This window comes from Rattus norvegicus, chromosome 7, assembly GCF_021556685.1.
Source record: "Rattus norvegicus strain SHRSP/BbbUtx chromosome 7, alternate assembly SHRSP_T2T, whole genome shotgun sequence".
Lineage (NCBI taxonomy): Eukaryota > Metazoa > Chordata > Mammalia > Rodentia > Muridae > Rattus > Rattus norvegicus.
The window spans coordinates 95,771,087-95,790,496 of record NC_141540.1 but is presented as its reverse complement, the minus strand read 5'-3'; the positions used below and the strand labels follow the sequence as shown (position 1 = coordinate 95,790,496).

The 19,410-nt window shown below is 42.1% G+C and overlaps 1 protein-coding gene and 1 long non-coding RNA gene across 2 annotated transcripts; one reads left to right on the top strand and one right to left on the bottom strand.

The window, feature by feature from the left end:
- Positions 1-1,968: 1,968 nt before the first annotated feature.
- Positions 1,969-8,996, bottom strand: Ccn3 (cellular communication network factor 3). The gene is made up of 5 exons (NM_030868.2): positions 8,892-8,996; positions 8,532-8,757; positions 6,925-7,176; positions 5,676-5,890; positions 1,969-2,621 (listed from the first exon to the last, which is right to left on the bottom strand). The coding sequence occupies exons 1-5, from the start codon at positions 8,955-8,957 to the stop codon at positions 2,325-2,327; spliced, it is 1,056 nt and encodes a 351-aa protein (NP_110495.1). The 5' UTR covers positions 8,958-8,996; the 3' UTR covers positions 1,969-2,324.
- On the top strand, positions 8,986-10,700 carry LOC134479729 (uncharacterized). The gene is made up of 2 exons (XR_015624815.1): positions 8,986-9,573; positions 9,942-10,700. It is a non-coding gene; the product is annotated as an uncharacterized LOC134479729 (long non-coding RNA).
- Positions 10,701-19,410: the final 8,710 nt, after the last annotated feature.

Here is a 19,410-nt window from a genome sequence, read left to right as displayed (position 1 = left end):
CTTGTGCAATAAGCACTTTGCTCACTACAAGACTCCTCCATGGTCCTTTCTTTTAACTTTCTGAGTTTTTAAAAAATATTTTCACAGGTAGCCAGAAGACATGAAGAGTACTGACTTTATACTGTCATGCAAATTAAATGATGCAAACAAAGTGCTTAGTCCAATGTAAGTATGCAATAAATGTTAGATGGCCTTGATAATCTCCCATGAATCAACACCTAGAAGTCCAATTTGCTTTCCAGTTAATCTCGAAGGTAAATATAAACCAGCTATAGAGATGGATGGGAAGGACGCTCTATCTGAGGAAACGAAGTTGGAAAAAATCCATTTTTTTTTAATTTATGGAAGAACTGTGGGTTCATACTGCACCAGCCAGAAACTTCAAACTATAAAAATTCATATTAACTGTGTCTTGGCTTTTATATCACCCAGATGGCAACCGTGGTCCTAGTCCTGCTCTGCGTCATCACTGGAAATACAGTTGCCTCTCAGTATCCCTTGGAGACCATGAGAGTCCAGGGTGGAAACCATAATCCATAGAGGCTCAAGGCCTTCATACAGAACAGTAATATTTACTTAAAACATATACCCACCCTCCTTTATAGTTTATCATCTTTGGATGACTCAGAATAAGCCAACATACACTTATGTTGTTACCCATGTAACCACTCCAGGCCAACTCCATGTTGTTACAAAGTAAGATTTGTTCCCAGTAATCTCTTCAATCCAAGATTGGTTGGGTGCATCTCTTAGTACAGCCCTGATGGATATAGATGGCAAACGGCATAGTTTTCTGGGCATGTGGCAAATGCAAACTGAAAAGAGGATACTCATGATTTTACCTGGGTATTAGAAATAGTGGCTGGACTGTCTTTGACTTTGATAAAGGACTCGGAGAAGTGAGTTTTGATTCTAAGATTGCAATTCAGGTAGCAGTGTATAAGGATGTCTGGGGGGCCTTCTAAAAAATGACTGGGATTGAAGATGGCGGTCTGAGTAGGCGGCACAGAGAATGTTTGCACCTTGGTGATGGAGTTCATTTTTCTTTGATGAAAAGTTATGAACTCATTGCAAAATATCCAGGTTGCTTCCAATAGACACTACTGATTGATGTCCTACTTAATTCATGGATTTTTATTTTCAGTAAACAACATTAAACTGGTAACACAAAACTAATACCAGAGTCACATACTGATAACATCGTATTTTTTTTTAAAGTTTGTTTGCAACAACTAGGGAAATTAAAGAGAATATTTTACAAAATGTATAATTTATATTTTCATAAATACTTTAAGGAGAAAAGTGGAACTCGTGTGGTGATGTACAAATTGTATTATTTTAGCATATTTTTTGAACTTTGTCTATCAAACACACATAGGTACACATGTATAGCTTGTGTTTTCATAACTGTGACCAAAGGATGTATTTTGAGCAGGTCTTCAGTAACTGTAAACTTTCATAAAATTTTGTAGATTCTGCTCTTCCTTTTCAAAATTGCCTTGAAAGCACATTTGAAAGTCCCCAGAGATTGTAAATGAGGTGGCTTGGTCTTCAGTGTACTGTTTACCTATGATAGAATCCCTGTTGGATTTTGTAGAAGTGGGCCTCAGCAGCCTCTGGGATACAAACCATATGCTGAGAGGCCCCGTCCTCTCGGCATTGGGAGGTTTTGGTTCAGCTTCTTTCGATTGGAAAGGAGTCAGTTTGTCTACAATGGAGAAAGTTCATGACACCAGCCCACTTAATTAACAGACATTTCAGTGCTATAGCGATAGAACGTTTCCTAGCATACTAAGTAGAAAATCAGTCTCTGAACTTCACGTTCAAGAGCTGAATGCTTCCTTTGATTTTACACTTGAAAGCACAAAGTTGACCTACCCCCAAAAGGAGCTCAGTAGAGATCCCTCAAAGTCAACCTCAGTATATGGTGAGAGATATGTACATGTTCAACATGATCTTAGATTGCACTGTGCCAATCATTTCTGTAACATTTATTGGGATTTAACTAATGTACAGAAAATGAGTGTGATGTGACACATTCTACCAACTAGATCATCTATGTGACTTAAATTTACACAAATTTGCACTTGTAATGAACAGCACAGGAAAGCAAGTCACCCCTAAGCCATATCCTGAGCTTATCTTGATTCTAAGTTTACATTTGGAACAGTTTTCATTAAAAACAGAGACAAATATAAATGACCTCATATGATCACAGAAACATACACGGGACAACTCCTTCACTATGTTTCTTATATACAGGTGATGGCGGGCCTTGTGACAGCAACAGTTTGCCTCAACGAATGCACTTCCCTGGGCACCTGTTACATTTCTCCTCTGCTCGTCTTCAGCTCCAGCTCTTGGAGGAAGGCCTCATTGTTCTGAGGGCAGTTGGAGTGGCAGGTACAGGTTCCAATGACCATGACTGGTTTTTTGATGATTTGCCCTGGCAAACACTGAAACTCCACCTGGATGGTTTTGGTATTGAAGGGCGTACAGCAGCGCCCGTCACTGCAGATCCCACAGAACCTGGGCTTATAGGTGTACAGGCTAGTGCAATTCTTGAACTGTAGGTGGATGGATTTCAGGGACTTCTTGGTCCGGAGACACTTTTTACCTTTCTAAGAAAAGAAAAAGAAGAGTGTTGAGTGGAAATCCTGCAATTTTTCTGAAGGACCACCTGAACAATTACCCAACCAATGTCCTTTGGTCTTTCTTCCCTTTAAATAAATCATCAGTTTTATTTGGACAACGTTGTCAGCTGATATCAGTTACTTCCTCAGATATCTAGGAACCTGTGATAATATCTGTCCACTAATGACACCAGTCCAATTATTCTGGGCAAGCCTCTGCCTTTTGGACATTCTTACTTGTCTCTTACTTTCTCTACTAAGAAATAGAATTTCTCTAATTTGAATATAAATATTCAGAATCCCCCTTTGTCTCTGAGGCTATGAACAGGAAGAAGAAAGCATTTATCTCTTCTTTAAAGACATTGCTTTTTTATAGCTAAATGCATTCTTTGGTGTTCTTGAGAGAAGGACCAAATGTAGCACTGGTAAAGTTTATTAATGTTTCAAGGAACTCTCTAGGCATTGATTCATATAACTCCGACAGCATTCATTCACTCAAGGAATACCTGTTTATACACTGCACAACTGATCCAATTTTATTTGAGAAAATGGAGTCTCAAAAGACTAAAATGATCAGAAAATATAGAGTATTGGAATTTGTCTGATGCAAAGCCAGTTTGTTCCAATATTATCTTGGAAATTCTGGAACAGCAAAATTTAAGATTCTTTCCAAGAAACTGAATTGAGTGGAGACTTTATTCAGTAGCCTACCAGTTCAGATAATAAAGAAGTCAGCCCAATTTCACCAAATAAACAAACAACTGACTGTTATTTCTCATTCCACTAATTTGCTACAACTCATTACTGCACACTTTCTGGATAAGGCTCACAGAATGTGGAGTGATGACTAGGAATCCTTTTATGTCAGTGGTTCTCAAACTGTCATGTACATCAGCACCACATGTACATTGGGGGTTTGTTAAAACATTAACTTTTGGTCCTTACAACTAGTTTTGGATTTAGCCCATGAATCATCAGATGCTATTTCCCTGGAGACTGCAAAAGAAGAGTCTCAGTCATAGACTTAAGAAAACCCAGAAACAAGAAAACATCTGGGGGCTGGAGAGATGGCTTAGTGGTTAAGAGCACTGGCTGTTCTTCCAGAGGTCTTGAGTTCAATTCCCAGCAACCACATGGTGGCTCACAACTATCTGTCATGGGATCTGATGCCCTCTTCTGGCACCCAGGTAGGTGTACATGCAGAGAGAACATGCTTATATATATAAAATAAATACATCTTTTTAAAAAAAAGAAAACATCTAGTCCTATATTCCAAACACATTTCCAGAATGTACACCACATAAACATCTTAAGCATAGTATTTCCCCATATAAAGAGAGGTGTTAAAAGAAACATCAGTTGTATTAAGGAACAACACAAACAACCAAATTCTAAAAGCACTGTATAAAAAAGACCTTATTTAATAAAGATATAACTATCAAATATGTAATATAAAATATGAAAATGTTGAAGGTCCTGTTTTTCCTTTTTTGTAGTTAATATTCAGGATATATTCTTTTCAGTGGCCATTAAACACTGACAAATTGTGTGTGCATACAAGTAAATGTGTGAATGCTTGTGTGGGTGAAGCCACACACATTTCCTAAAGTGTCAGAAGAGGCAAGGGGATTAAAAAGGTGTTTCTAGGTGTTCTTTCTGAATTTGCAGAAGTAACAAAGTTGTGATAATTTTCTAAAGTCCTATAGCTGAACAGCCACATAACCAGTGAGATCACAAGGGTCTCTTGTTTTAGCAGCAGGGAAAAAGAATTACGTATTTGATGGCTAACATTAACAGAGTATTTAGTCTATGTTCAACATTTTGTAAATTCATTTTGTTTAATCCTTATGACAACCTCAAGATAGAGCTTTTCCTTCTGTCCTCTTTCTTTCTTTGCTTTATCCTCCCTCCCTCCCTCCACCTCCCCTCCCCCCTCCCCCCTCCTTTTCTCTCTCTCTGAGTCAGAATTTTTCTGTGTTCCTCTGCCTTTCCTGGAACTGGAACTTTCTATGTAGACCAGGATGGCCTTAAACTAACAGAGCTTTTCCTGCCCCTGCCTCCTGAGTACAGGGATTAGAGGTATGTGCAGAGATATAAATGGTCACAGTCCATGGGGAAAGAATTTAAAATTAATTGACCAAGATTACAAAGCTAGGTCATGTTGAAAGGATTTAAAGCCAGACTGAACTGGCTCTAGTCTTGTCCCCTTAAACCTTACATGATACTGCTTTCAGAGTAGACACTCAGAAAGCTTAAATTTCCAGGGGCTGTTTTATTTTGTCCTCAGGCTGATATAAGAATCTATGTAATGGTTAATCTGATATTATATTTATCTGACCCAGTTCTGCAACAAAACCTTTTATGTCATCAGGAACCAATTAGGGCTCCTGAACTGCACACTTTATACCTAGAATCAACATACTGTGTTGACATAATTCCATCAACAACAAAAAAAAAAGTGGTGGTGGTTGGGAAGGAATATGTTGTTTCACTTGGCTCAGGTTGCCCTACTCTGGCAAATGTACTATTTCTACCAGGCCTTTTAAAAATATTGTTCATAATTCCCAGACATCCATTCATGCATGCTGACAGCTGATTATGATGTATACAATATATTCCAGGGCCAGGTGAATACAGCAGACCAAGTCTCTATCCTGGCCCCTCCCACAGCGCATACCTGGTTTACTTAAAAGCCAACCCTGCTAAAGTCAGCTCTCCTTCACAATAGGAAAGCTGTTTTTCCCTCCAGGTGTGGAATTCGATTTACTAGAGCATCGTCTTTGGGATAAAGTATTATAGCTCTGTGTCTTTTCCCATTTGTAGAACTGATGTGAGTGGCTTGGGGGCATTTGTATATCTTAAAAATGAAAGATAGAAAGTACTGATTCTGATTCAGGGTGCTCCACGTCCTTTGTTTGGGTTAATGCCCAACTGGGGCATATTGTTTTGTTTTGTTATTTTTTTCAGTCAGCTAGTGTGACAGTGACTTTCTGGTGGTCAGGCTTCATGGAGGCGAGGCTACTGCTGTAAATAGGCTCCTACCATGTCTGTTGCTTCCCCAGGCTCTTGCTCACAAGGCCGAACCATGCAGAGACGAGTCTGTTTTACCATCTCACATTGGAGATTCCTGTTGGTGACCCGGGTGGACAAGCCCATTCCACAGCTCTTGGAACACGCGCTCCACTCTGTAGTCTGCTCAATGCAGTTGATGCTGGAGTCAGAGAGTTCGACTCCTACGGTAGCTTCCGGTCTGTAGGCTATTGAAGGCATAAATCATTGTTTGAGTAAAGGATGGAGATATAAGTGTTGTCCCTCAGAAAACATTGGATGGCAAATTTTAATTCTGTAGCTACTATATTCCAGTTCTTGCAGAGCACAGAACTAGGTTTAGTTATAATCCCTCAATAGGTAAGGGACAATATAGGACTTCAAGAAATCTTTATTCACCAAACCCTAAGAAGCTTAGGGCTACTTGTCCTAAGAAACTTAGTAATTATATGAATGTAGGAATGTATATCGTTATAAGCTGAATGTCTCAGTACATGATTTGGTACATAGAAAGGTCATGTCAACAGTTTTATTTTTTTGTATATAAAGAATGTTCAGGTTTTTGTGTGTGTGTGTGTGTGTGTGTGTGTGTGTGTGTGTGCGCGCCCCCATGTGTGTGCCCATGTGTTTGAATGTGTGCATGCACACATGTACAGAGGCCACAGATCTACTAAGTGTTGTTCCTCATGAGCATACTCACTGAAATCTGGGGCTACTTGATTAGGTTGGCCAGTGACCCCAAGACACCTGCAGATTTCTGCCTCTTCAGCATTAGAATTACAGGGGGGTCTTTTTTTTTGAAGAGTGCTGTGGGGGTCCAACTAAGGTCCTCACCCTTGCACTGTAATTACCAACTGAGACATTTCCCCAATGTCACATTTTAATTCTGATGAGTAAGGACAGCCAGCCAAATCAAAAATCTATCAAAGAAAAAGGATTTTTAAAAATAATTCTAGGGATTCATCCGTGGAGAGAAAGAGTCAAAGAATACCTAGCCCAGAAGGCAAAAAATGAAACACGGTGGTCGTCTCTATTGGGCCCCTTTGAAAAAGAGGCTGTGTGCATATTTCAGTAATCTAGCTCAGAGTTAAGTGATATATCTGATCTCATTCGCGTGATCTGTAGTTCACAGAGGAACAACCAGACGTAAAGCAGTTCTCATCTCAAATCCCAGAGTCAAACCTGCTTTGTGACTGCATTTTCCCCTACACTGTCTCGTGTCTGTGTCTGCTGAGTTTCTCACCTGGAAGGGCCAGGCCTCCCAGTGTCCCCTTCTCCTCTGAGCCACAGGTCCACTTTTCGCAACACTCCCCGGGCACTGCGACTTTTTTTGGAGCTGGGCAGTCAGGACCTGGCAGAAGCACATCCAGCTGGCAGCGGGGCACACAGCCAATTTGCCCATCTCTGCAGGTGCAGTGGTATTGACAGTTCGGCTCAAACTTCTCTCCATTGCGGTAAATGACCCCATCGAACACACAGTTGTCTCCCTCTGGAACTAGAATATTCAGGAAGGAAGGCAGAGGGAAGACAAGAGAGAGAGAGAGAGAGAGAGAGAGAGAGAGAGAGAGAGAGAGAGAGAGAGAGATATTAAAGCAGAATTCAACTGGAAAGGTGTGTAAAATGGTAGGAAACGGTCAGTTCTTCCTTTTCTAGTGCAAATGACTGACTTAGTCTATGTCTTAGGAGAGATAAGTCCTCGTGGATGCTTCCAGAAGGAGGAGAAGGCACCAATCCTGCCTGATCCTTCTTTCTTCACCTAGTTCTCATGAGTGAGCAAAGAGAAGCGTAAATACTATGGACCCTGGACAAGGCTGATACACATATTCTGGTTAATTGATGGCTTCTGACACATCTCTACTTCCTTTCACAAGCACCTACCCCGAAATGATTTCATTTCTAAGACAGAACACAGAACAAAGACAAGAATAAATGCTGAAGTCACACTCCAGAGACCCTATCTCTAAAGATGAGGTCGTTTCCATCTCTGCAGTAGTTTAGGATTGAAACCCAAACAGGTTCACTGGTCAGATTGGGAAGGGCATTAAGCTTTCTTGGCATTGAAACACAGTACATCATCACTAGCTTATAATTGAGAGAGAGAGAGAGAGAGAGAGAGAGAGAAAGAGAGAGAGAGAGAGAGAGAGAGAGAGACAAAGACAGACAGAGAGACAGAGACAGACAGAGAGAGAGACAGAGACAGACAGAGACAAAGGGAGAGGAGGAGGAGGAGGAGAGGAGAGAAGGGGGGTAGGAGAGAAGAGGAGAGGAGAGGGAACACTTCAGACTCTTACTAAGGGTGGTAGGTATGATCCTGATTACAGCAGTGTACCTGATGGTACTTGATGGGAAATTGATCTCCCATGGATTAATTTTCATGAGCTTGTGTTGGCTAGTTGCCGGCATTTATTTTACTGCAGCTCAGACTGGAGTGACCTAGTCCTCCCAAGAGAAGGAATTGCTTTGGCTCAAATTAGGACAATTACAGGTGTGAAAACAACTGCGCTGGGCTGCTGGGGGGGCAGGGGGAAAGGTCTGGGAGGAAGCCCATATGTCCATCACTCCAAGTGATCCCTTGGAGTTGGCCAAATAAAGTGATCTCACTGGCCCTTAACTCTGCTTTCATCCCTTCTCTAGGTGGCAAGTGACTTACCTGCACGGGGCATGTTTCCTCCCAACCTGATGCCTGGTCACTGAAAGCCCTCCACGCATGTCACTTACTGTACTATTGCTACAAATGTTTTCGTTTAGTTCTCTGGGAAAGTAAAAAAGAGGGCAAAGTTTCATCTAACTGCCAGAGGAGAAAGAGGTCAGGCCAAGGAGGGGACAGCAGGGGGTGGGAGGTAGGATTACCCATGCAAATGCCAGTCTCGTTGTTGGGGTCCGCGCTGCGGTCGCAGTAGAGACCGCTGCTCTGGTCGCAGGGTCTCATCTCAGAGCAACTCTCCCCGCGCTGGCGGGCGCACACCGGACAGCAGGAGCAGCCGTCTAGCACCGAGCGCACCCCGGGGGCGCAGGTCGGTGATATACTGGGGCACTGGCTCGGGCACCGAGACGGGCAGCGCAGAGTTGCAGAGACCTAGGAAGAGCGGCGAGACAAGAAAAGAACTCTGGTTATCAGGGGCAAACTTAAAGCAGATTGAGCTCGGGACAGACTAGGGGCAGTGTAAGAGGACCAAGTAATCCCGGGCATTTTAAGCGTGCGCCACTTACTTGATTTAAGAGATGGAGGAGCAGGAAGCCTAGGCAGAGGCATTGCTTTCGCAGGAAGACGCTCATGTTCTGCCTGCTGGGGCTGTTACCAGTTGGAGACGGGACTGCCCCTTCACCCAGGTCTGGCTGAGCAGCGAGCGCCACCCGTGCAAGTTTTATAGTGCGCTCCAGGGACGCAAAACCGGTTGGCTGCGCTGGGAGGAGGGGATGGGGTGGGGGAATCAGCTGGGTGGGGAAGTGGAAGGAGCTCCGCGGTTTCCATGGTGATGGGCCCCAAGGCCGCTCTCCTTAGGGCGTGGCGCCCGGCCTGAGTGTGCCTGAGAGTGTATGTGTGTGTGTGTGTGTGTGTGTGTGTGTGTGTGTGTGTGTGTGTGTGTGTGTGTGTTGTGTGTGTGTGTGTGGCGACTGGCTTTTCCCTGAGCGCAGGGAGGGACTGGGTGGAGCCCGGAGGCCAAGACCCAGAGCCAGCTACAGCTCGTGAGAAGGAAACGCCCTCTTCGTGTAGTTGCTTCACCTTCCCCGACACCGCTACTCCCTAGCACCCTCTGCCCTCTCAGTTCCAACCAGGGCTACAAATGCGGAGCTCTTGACCCGGATGACCCGGATGCCTAAAGTTTGGAGCCATATGAGCTGGGCAGGGATTGGCCAGAGGCCCAGAGGTTTAGTCATAAGGGAAGCACATGTAAGTTTGTCACCCTTTATTGGGGCACTCTTTGAAATGTTTTGAGGGGGTGGGTAGGAGGAAAGGACAACACACACACACACACACACACACACACACACACACACACACACACACACACACACACGGGAAATGAAATACCGAAAAGGGGGGGGATGCTATTGGCCAAATGGCCAAATTCTTCTGATTGTAATCATGCCAAGATTTGCAAAGTCTTAAGACCCAAGTTCTACATGCTTGGTAAAAATAAGCATAAAACAATGGAATACAAATAAAAAAGGGAACAGGGAGACGTTTCATAGTAGAGGAAAAGTCTTGAAACATCTGCCATATGGCATCAAATGTAAAACTGCTTCTAACTGTCCTAGGTCCTATGGAAACCTCATTGGGATACTCAGCTCCTCATGAACTGAGCCAGAGAAAAGGATGCTTCTTGCTTGACTTGGCTTGGCTCTCCAACTGGCATTCATTTACAAAAGAAAAAGGCAATGTGCTGTGGTATGCTTCCCTTCTGTGAGAAGAAACAGAGAGCTAGTTTGACACCTTCCAAAGTGACCTACAGTTTTAAAGCAGGTTTTCCCCTTGTACTTCAATATTATGCCCCCTGGGGGGCGGGGACTATGTATGCCCAGCCCTCTTGAGGATAACTACTTCAAAAAAAAACAAAAAACAAACAAACAAACAAACAACAACAACAACAACAACACTTCCAAAGAACACTTGGTGAGCAAAATTATACTGGCCAGTGATATAACTCTAGCCTTTACAAAGGAACGAATTGCCTTTACATTACTGACCTTCAGTGGGAGAATACCAATGGCAGAGTGCATCACAAGCCTGGGCTGTCCCCCTAATGCTCCAAGATGGCAAAATCACTTCTACCTCCGTTATAGTTGTTGTTTTAGAGCTTGGAACTGCCCCGATGCATTCCCACACTGTGATAATTCTGCTTTCTTTTGGCAAGCTGTGGCTAAGAAGCATGGGGAAGTTTCGGCAGTGGTAGGGGAACTAATATGCACTTCTGATTGGGGGGGGCGAGTCCATATGTTCTCAGGTTAGTGGGGTTCATGCATCACCTGGCCCGGTCATGCCTCCAATCAGCTGCACATCAGAGACAATTAGAGTATATGTCTTCCAAACCACAGACTCTTGAGCCTGACACTCGACCCTCTCCAGGGTAGCTTTTGGGATGTTGCATTTTAGTGCGCGATGAAATGTAAGCTAACTTTGGGGAAAGCAAGTAGGAGCAGCATTGAGGTTGGGTTTCACTCTGGGAAGGGGTGTGGAAGGGAAGAGAGTTGTCACTGAAGGAAAAGAAGGGACAAAGTCACTGCTGCCATGTTGTGGTTGGCCTGGTGCTGCTATGTATTCAAATATTGAATACTGGCCCCCGAGATTTGGTTGCCCCCAATGAGCAGATCCTCACGTACATGGCGGCGTGATGCTATGTAACCTTCCCTAGGTTAACTGGTCAGTAAAAGGCTAAAGCCTGTGATTGGGCAGTAGATAGAGGTAGGCGGGTTTTCAATTACCTGGCTGGGGATATAGAGACTAGGAGAGAAGAAAGGAAACCAAGAAAGGAGGAAGCTACCGTGAGAGGACACAGATCATGAACATCTGGCTGGGAGAAACAGCAAGTGACAAGGGGACATATGGCTGGGATGTAAGTTAGAATAGTTCTCAAACCTGCCCAATCTAGGCTTATAGCTTGTAAATAAAATACCTGGATTGCGTGTCTTTTATACAGGTTAGATAGAACATATAATTCATTTTACCCTTTTAAGACTCCTGCTGGTGAATGCTAGAAACTAAACTTGACTGAGCTTTGCCCAAAGGAGGGTTTTAATAGGACATTATGCACAAATTAAGACTGATAATGCTCCCCCATATGTATCCAATAAGATGAAGCAATTTGTTGCATATTACAATATAAAACATATTACTGGTATACCACACAATCCCATGAGATAAGCAATTACAGAAAGAGCCAATTGTACCTTAAAAGACATGCTTATTAAACAAAAACAAAGAGTAAAAAACTTCAGAAGCAGACTAATGCTTTGCTAACCCAGAATTTTCTTAATATTGGTGAAAAAGAACAATAGCTGCTGAGAAACACTGGGTTTTGAAACACACACACACACACACACACACACACACACACACACACAAGCTGAGGTACTAAGCCAAGCAATGTGCTCTAAGGATGTGCTGACATTAGAATGAAAACCTGCAGTAGTTTTAAGACAGGGCTGTGAACGCTTATGTATCAATAGGGAATAAAAAATGTAGTTACCCACAAAACTTCTAAAGATTAGACATGACCAAGGAAAAAACCTTTTATCAGCTGAGTCCTGAATGTCTTCACAAAGCCAATAGCCCAGGCGGTTCACTCTCACAGAGTGTCTCAGTTACTGATGTCTCCAAAATATGATTGCAAAACAACCTCAAAAGACTACCCCAAATGATTGATCGCACAGAGACTGGACAAGGCATAGACTGGACAGACAACACAGAGACTGGGCCACAAATGCTACAGCTAGCTCTCTAAAGTCTAACCATTTTATTCTTGGGCCCCAAACACGGATTTTTCACCCCAGTTCGGCAGGAAGCAATTATTAAAAGACTGTGCTCCTTGTCCCCTAAGTTGGGGTGGATGGTTTCGGTCATTTGCTGTGTTATGGTTGTAATCGTTTAGAGTGGTAGGTTGTTACATAGGGGAGGAAACAAAATAAAGTTTAAATCAGAGATTTTACTCCTCTGTTTTTCATTCTTTAAAAGAACTTTCTTATCTTGTTATGGGAAAAAAGAGGGGGAAAGGGAATAACAATAAATAAAGATTTTAAAATAAAAAATTAAGTATACTAGTCTTCAATATTTTACTTTGGCATGGATGAATGAATCATGATAGAAATTTAAGGTTGTTTTGTTTGACTATTATTTGATACATTGTACATACGCAGCTTATTTAAAAGTTCTAACTTTATGGTTCTTATGAATATTTCTATTGTATGTGGATTGTTAATGTTAGAGAAAAAACATTTTTTTTTTAAACAGAAAGGGGGATATGCAGTGAAAGTTTCTGGTTTCTTTGGAAACTAAGTTGTGTCACATGATGTTTTTCTGGAAGCTGTCTTGTAAGAGGATGTTTTGCTGAAGTAGACACAACAGAGGATGTTTTGCAGAGACAGAAACATGAGAGGGCATATGATGTTTTGCTGGAGAAGACACTTGAGAGAGTGAGTGATGTTTAGAAAAAATATAAATGTAACCAACTCCACAGACAGTGAGAGGATACTCTTGCACTGCTGTGCCTTATGACACTTAGCTGGTTTTTGCTGGTCTTCACTTCATAGACAAATGCATCAAAGAACCTCTCATGGTATTCTGACTAATTCTTGCCACTTCCTCTGACTCTTGCCAATTCAGTGGAGCCTTGCAGTTTCTGCCGGATTGAGTGTCGGCTACTGATTCGTGTTTGTTGTTGGATTGGACTGCTGATATTCTGACAATGAAGATTGGACTAGCCTCAAAGAACTACTTCTAAACAAGTCCACAAGCCCTCTTTCCAATTAACCTTTCTCCATTACCTCTGGTCGGTGAGCTAGAAGGGAGGTTAAAGCTTTCAAGAACCCTAATTTAAGTCGGTTCTGAAAACTCTAAGCCCGCAGGATGCTGTGGTGGTTCCACAGTAACTGAACAGGACTATTGCAACTTGGTCCCAGAGCTCTGAAGACTGCCAAGATCAATTCTCTTTAACAGTCCTTAGAGCTTCTCTGTGTTTCGACAACATAAGCCAGCTTCTTCTCTACAAAGGGGAGGGATGATTCCTTCAAGTCTCTGATTTTTATGGCCACATTGCCATAGAAGGAACTTCCCTTTTCATTAGATCAGTTTAGGTAAATTGAGGAAAAGGAAACCCAGAAATCATTCTGGGATCATCTGAGGAAATGAGGTTTGTTGGAAGAGAAAGCAAAAGTAGTTTCGTAGGAGAAAGGGACTGTTCTTTAGGAAGAGAGGGAACCTGGCAAACAGAACAATGTACCTCCATTCTCTGATCTGCAAAGAAGGTGGGAATAAAGGTCCACAAATAGAAACAACTTTGACCCGAAGACAAGGCCATCTGGCAGTACCTATGTCACATAAAACTTTGTGTTGTCCTCGAATCCAACCTGGTACAGCCTGCTGGTCTCTTATATCACTTTACAGTTAAGATTCTGTGAGAGTTGAGGTCTCTGGGAAGTCCTTATTGGAAATTCTTGCTGAGTTGCTGGGCTTAGATAGGGAGTAAAGTGGTATAGGGTTAGAAGCTGCAACTTTGGTTAATTTTTTCCTCCTCCATCTCTTCCTCTCTTCACTTTCCCTCCTTCTACATTGACACTAGAGGCTCTTGTCTGCATGTTCTTTGTCTAATATAACCTCATTACTTATCAGCCAGTACTCCTACCCAGGATGCACTTCTTTACTTTTATGGCACTATAGACAGAAACAGGCAGATCCCAGGAACTCACTGGCCAGCCAGGCTAGCCTATTCAGTGAGCTCCAGGTTCAGTGGGAGACCTTGTCTCCAAGAACAAGATGGGACATGACAGAGGAAAACATCTAATTTTGACCTCAGGTCCCAACACGCATGCACACATGCACACCCACACGCACACACATGCAAACACACATGCATGCCTGTACACACACATGCACACACACATACGCATGTATACACATATAGCAGGCACATGTTAACATTAAATTTTCTCTTCTTTAACAGTGTTTTTAAGTTGATAATACTGTAAAAAATTAAGATAGAATTTAATAAAATTCCTAAAGAAAAAAGTCTAGAAAGTGAGAAAAGATTATTCAAGTGAAATTTGCTGGATGTATGAAAAATAAGTTATTTTTTTTTCTTGTTAGCTAAGGACTTCCTTTTAGAAAAATGGTGCCAAACTTAGGCATTCTAATTTTTTTTAACATTTTCTTCACTGGAGAGAGGACTCTGTATGTCTTATACCTAGGCTACACTCATAGCCTCTGGTTACCAGAACTCTCCTTTTGGACAGCTGATGTAGCTTTGGACTACTTTCAAGACTTGAACTATTGAGACTATGAATTGACACTGTACACAAGGCCCCCTTATATGGACTGCACATCTGGTTATCTGATAGTCTATCTACAGTGAGTTCATACTGGTTGATGGGAAACCCAGTTCGTAAACATTGGGGACAAAGTGTTTAACGAAAAAGGAAGTCACAGTTAAATACAAGTTAAGTCCTAATTAATTTTTTATTGTCCTCAGAAAAAGTAGATAAAAATTACATTCTGTGTTTGAGAGAACTCTTATTTATATTTAGAGCCTGAAAATACTTAGCATGATATCTCCCACTCAAACTTCTGAATTTCTATCTTGGAATACTAGAAGAATCATGACCACAGAATTGTGATGAAGTAGACAATCTGAGTGTTCAGCCTGGATAATCATTTTATATTTAATGGCATACATTGAGGATGAACAAAATGTTTTGTGTTTCAAGAGTTTTATCACTCAGCAGGGTAATGAAGTAAAACAGCTCCTGTGTGGCAGCATGTAACGATTCCTGTAAATGGACAAGCGAAGTCGTGTAGCAGCATAGAGAAGAAAGATTTCCTTGGAGAATGGAGGCTGCGCAGAGAATGTTGGGAAAGACAACTCTGCATTCATTGTCATCCCACGAAGGACATTGCTGTGGGGACTGAATGCCATTAAGATGGGTTAAGCTGGGAAATATGTGTTTGTCACAAACAATGTGAACACAGTTATGACGAGGGAAATTCACAACTTTTTTCAAGAAATCACAAGTGTTGAATGGGTCTGGAGCCAATGAAGGTAGCAAGAGATAAGACTGGAAGAGAGTCCACAGTCATCTCCTATTGAAAGACTCTAAACAACCAATGGCAGAGTTTGTGGTTTAAACATTTGCCTTTATTCAGGATACTTTGGGGAAAGTCTTCAGAAATTTATGCTGCCTCTCAGCAGGAAGAGCTTCAGGGGAAGGGGGAAGGGGAAGGGGGAGGAGAAGGGAAAGGGGAAGGGGAAGGGGGAGGAGAAGGGGAAGGGGGAGGGGGAGGGGCAGGGGGAGGAAAAAGAATTGCAGCTGTGTTCATGAAAGCTTTTTCTTAGGCTGAGGCTCCCTAAGCTTTCCCTTTTCCCCATTAGCATGCTTACTGGTATCATCCTTGTTTGTTCTGGCTCTACATTAACTTTTATCTTATTGTTTAAAAGTTCTTCATCACTATTCATTCTCAGTTTCCAACCCCTGTGTCATTCAACAGTTTTCCCTCAAGTAGTTTATAGTATTGCTTCCTGCTTTTTCAAATTTCCACAATTTGCTTTCATTTTACTTTTTGTGCTGGGGGCTTAACTCTTTTACATCACATCAAAGCACAATTCTATACTTACCCACCATTTCTCCATTTTCAAAAATCACAAGATCATCTCAGATGCTAAAAAGGCCTTTGGTAAATTTCAACATGATTTCCCAATAAAGCTACTATAGAGAGTAGGATAGAAAGGAACATTCTCCCAACCAGCCTCATCCTAAAGGGAGAAAAACTTGAAGAGATCTCATTAGAGTCAGGGGTGAGACAGGACTAAGCACTAGTCCCACTCCTTTTCTTTTCTTTTTTTCTTTTTTTCTTTTTTTTTTTTTGGAGCTGGGGACCGAACCCAGGGCCTTGCGCTTCCTAGGTAAGCGCTCTACCACTGAGCTAAATCCCCAGCCCCCCCACTCCTTTTCTATGAGGTTCTTGAAGCAGTAGCTGAAGCGATATTATAAGAGGAGGAAGTAAAGGAATAGGAATAAGTCAAATCATCCCTGTGTGCAGATGTCATGATATTATACACAAGAGGTCTCAAAAATTCCACCACAAAACTTCTAGAAGCAAATCAACAACTTCAGGAAGTAGCAGGTACAAAATCAATGCATAAAAGTCAATATCCTTTCTAGACTTCAACAACAAACATACTGAAAGAGATTATGGACACACTTCCATTTATCACATCGTCAAGACAACAGAATATCTGGGAATAAACCTAATGAAGGATGTGAAAAAACCTCTACAATGAAAATTTAGAAGCCCCGAGAAAGGAATTGAGGAAGATGCTATGGAAAAGTATCTTTCTCATGAAAGATATTTCATTTTTATGGATTGGTAGAATTAATAAGTGAAAACTACTAATCTACCAAAATTAATTTACAAATTCAATACAATCCCAACAAAAATGCCCATCACTTTCTTCAAAGAAATAGAAAAAAAATTCTAAAATTCATATGGAACCAAAAATGTCCCAGTCAAAGAAATCCTAAGCAAAAAGAATACTGGAGAGACTGTTATTCCAGACTTTAATATATACATAAATATCTATCCTATCTATCCATCAACCCATCCATCCATCCACCCACTCACCCATCCATCTGTCCATCAGTCTGTCCATCCATCCATCCATCCATCCATCCATCCATCCATCCATCCATCCATCCATCCATCCATCGATCTATCTACCTACCTACGTACCTATCTATCTATCTATCTATCTATCTGTCTATCTATCTATCTATCTATCTATCTATCTATCTATCTATCTATCTATCTGTCAAAAAACAATTGGACCGACAATGCCTTGCACAATAAACATAGACTAAAGAACCCCAGTATAAGGCAGGAGAAGCTTCCTTTTGAATTGTTGGTCAGAGCTGTCTAAGTGACTCCCAAAACAATGCAGATTATTGACATCGCCTTCAGTTGCCTCTCAGGGGTTGAGAGTGAGCACATATTGCTGAAGATACCACACACTTAGGACACTAAGGACTCAGATGATTAGAGCCGGATCTGACTTGGTAGCATTTTTTTCTTTAGTTTTGCTTTCATGGCTCTAGAAAGTACAAGCTTCCAAGGCAGTGAAGATTAGCTTCAACTCTGCTGCAACATCTATGAATGACAGCAATAACGAGCATGTCAAGGTCTGCATAGAGATGCAGCAAGTGGCACTTGCATGTAGGTGGCAGCCAACAGCTGTCTAACTGGACTTAAAGTTGAATCAACAGGAGAAAAATCAACAACTTCAGGAAGTAACAGGTACAAAATGGTGCTAGAAACCCAGGCAGCACCTCATGGTTACTGGGTTATGGACCTTAGAAAAGGATTTACTACTCTTACTTTGCTAGATCAGCATGGTTTTTTAATTAAATTCTAAATCAGGTAAGCGTGGCTACTACCACTCATCCAAGGATACTCTCTCCACAGCAAATGTAGACCATCACATAAAAATACAGTTGGACATGTTACAGAAATCTAATGATTGTAGGCTGCCCAGGGCAGTTCCTGTTTCTGTGGCTCAGGAAACTGTAGAGAGGAGGAAGAGAGATTCTAAGAGCCAGAATACCAAGAAGTGTGCTGTGTAACAGTTCTTTCTTAGAAATTACTGCTTAAACCAGACTAGAACAGTGAAAATTTCAGATGACATGCTTCTATGAAAAGGGGATATTTTCCCAGGGTCCTTTTACATGCAGTTAAGGACTGCTGGGAGAAAGAGAATTAGCCTCCTCCAGGGATGAGACCCCTCTTTTATTGGTTGTCTGACGTGGATTGGTCAGCCCTGTAACTATATTAAAAAAAATCAACAAAAATGGATCCATCATGCTGTATTTATATATATTTGTGCATATGCATACATGTATGTATGCATTTTATACTCTACATATCTATATCTATCTATATCTATATATGTGTAATAATAATTAAAGATAAAGAGGCTATTGAATTGAGCATGGGAGGTTCTAAAGGGAAGGTATGTGGGATGGTTTAGAGGGAAGAAAGGGAGGAAAAAGTGATGCAATTCTATTTTGATTAAAAAAGTTTAAAATAAAAATTTTAGGGCCAAATCATAACATTCCTCAAAAATGGCCAAGGGCATCTGATAAACTGCCACTTTCCTTTTCTCTCTACTTGAGTGTGTTTTCCTGCAGCCTCTTACTCATGTAGCATTTTCCATATATGCTGACTTGAGTTCTACTGAGGCTACCCTGTATCTGGGAGCTCTCATTACCACATGGCAGTGCTGATTTCCTGTTCTGTGAACCCCAGGCTCTATTTCTTCATAATTTATTCTCTTGTTTTGGTAAAATGCCTCTTGTAGTAGAGTCAGGATCAAGTGGGCATGTAAAGTCGTGTGGGGCTCTGGCGCCCAGGGGCTCTCTATGGCAATCTCTGGCCCGACTAGGTGCTTGGGTTCAGGTGAGGGGGGACAGAACTCAGACATGGATGGGGGACAGCTTTTGCTGCCCCTGCTGCTGGTCCTTCTCCTTTCTGCCTCAGCCACCTTGGTTGCTTGGGCCAGGCTGAGCCATCAGGAGACTGACTAGCTGGCAAGGGGTGCAGGGGAGCTTCTAGTGGAGATTTTGAGAGAGCGGATCTCTTCCCCAAGCGGCGGTGTTATAGCTTTTATGATAGACACTCTCAGACAATGAAATAATTCCTGCACTTTTAATCCTGGACACGACTCTTAAATACAGCAGGTACTTCCTATTGGTTTGGCCTGAGAGCTTGGGAAGACCTCATCTACATATTCAGGGGTATGGTCCTATCTTTGTGACTGATCTGTCTTGAGCCTACATGACCTGTGGTCACATCCTCACCTGTGAAGAAGGGGCTTGGGGCATTGCCCTACATGACTGGTCTGTCTCAAACCTCTCTACAGGGGTCTGGGGGGGAGGGAGGCTGCAGCTAGTGAGGTCTTGATCTCTAGGAGACCGGGAATGCACCTGCCATCCTTTTTAGGGTTTCTGGGGATTCGACCTATGTCGACCA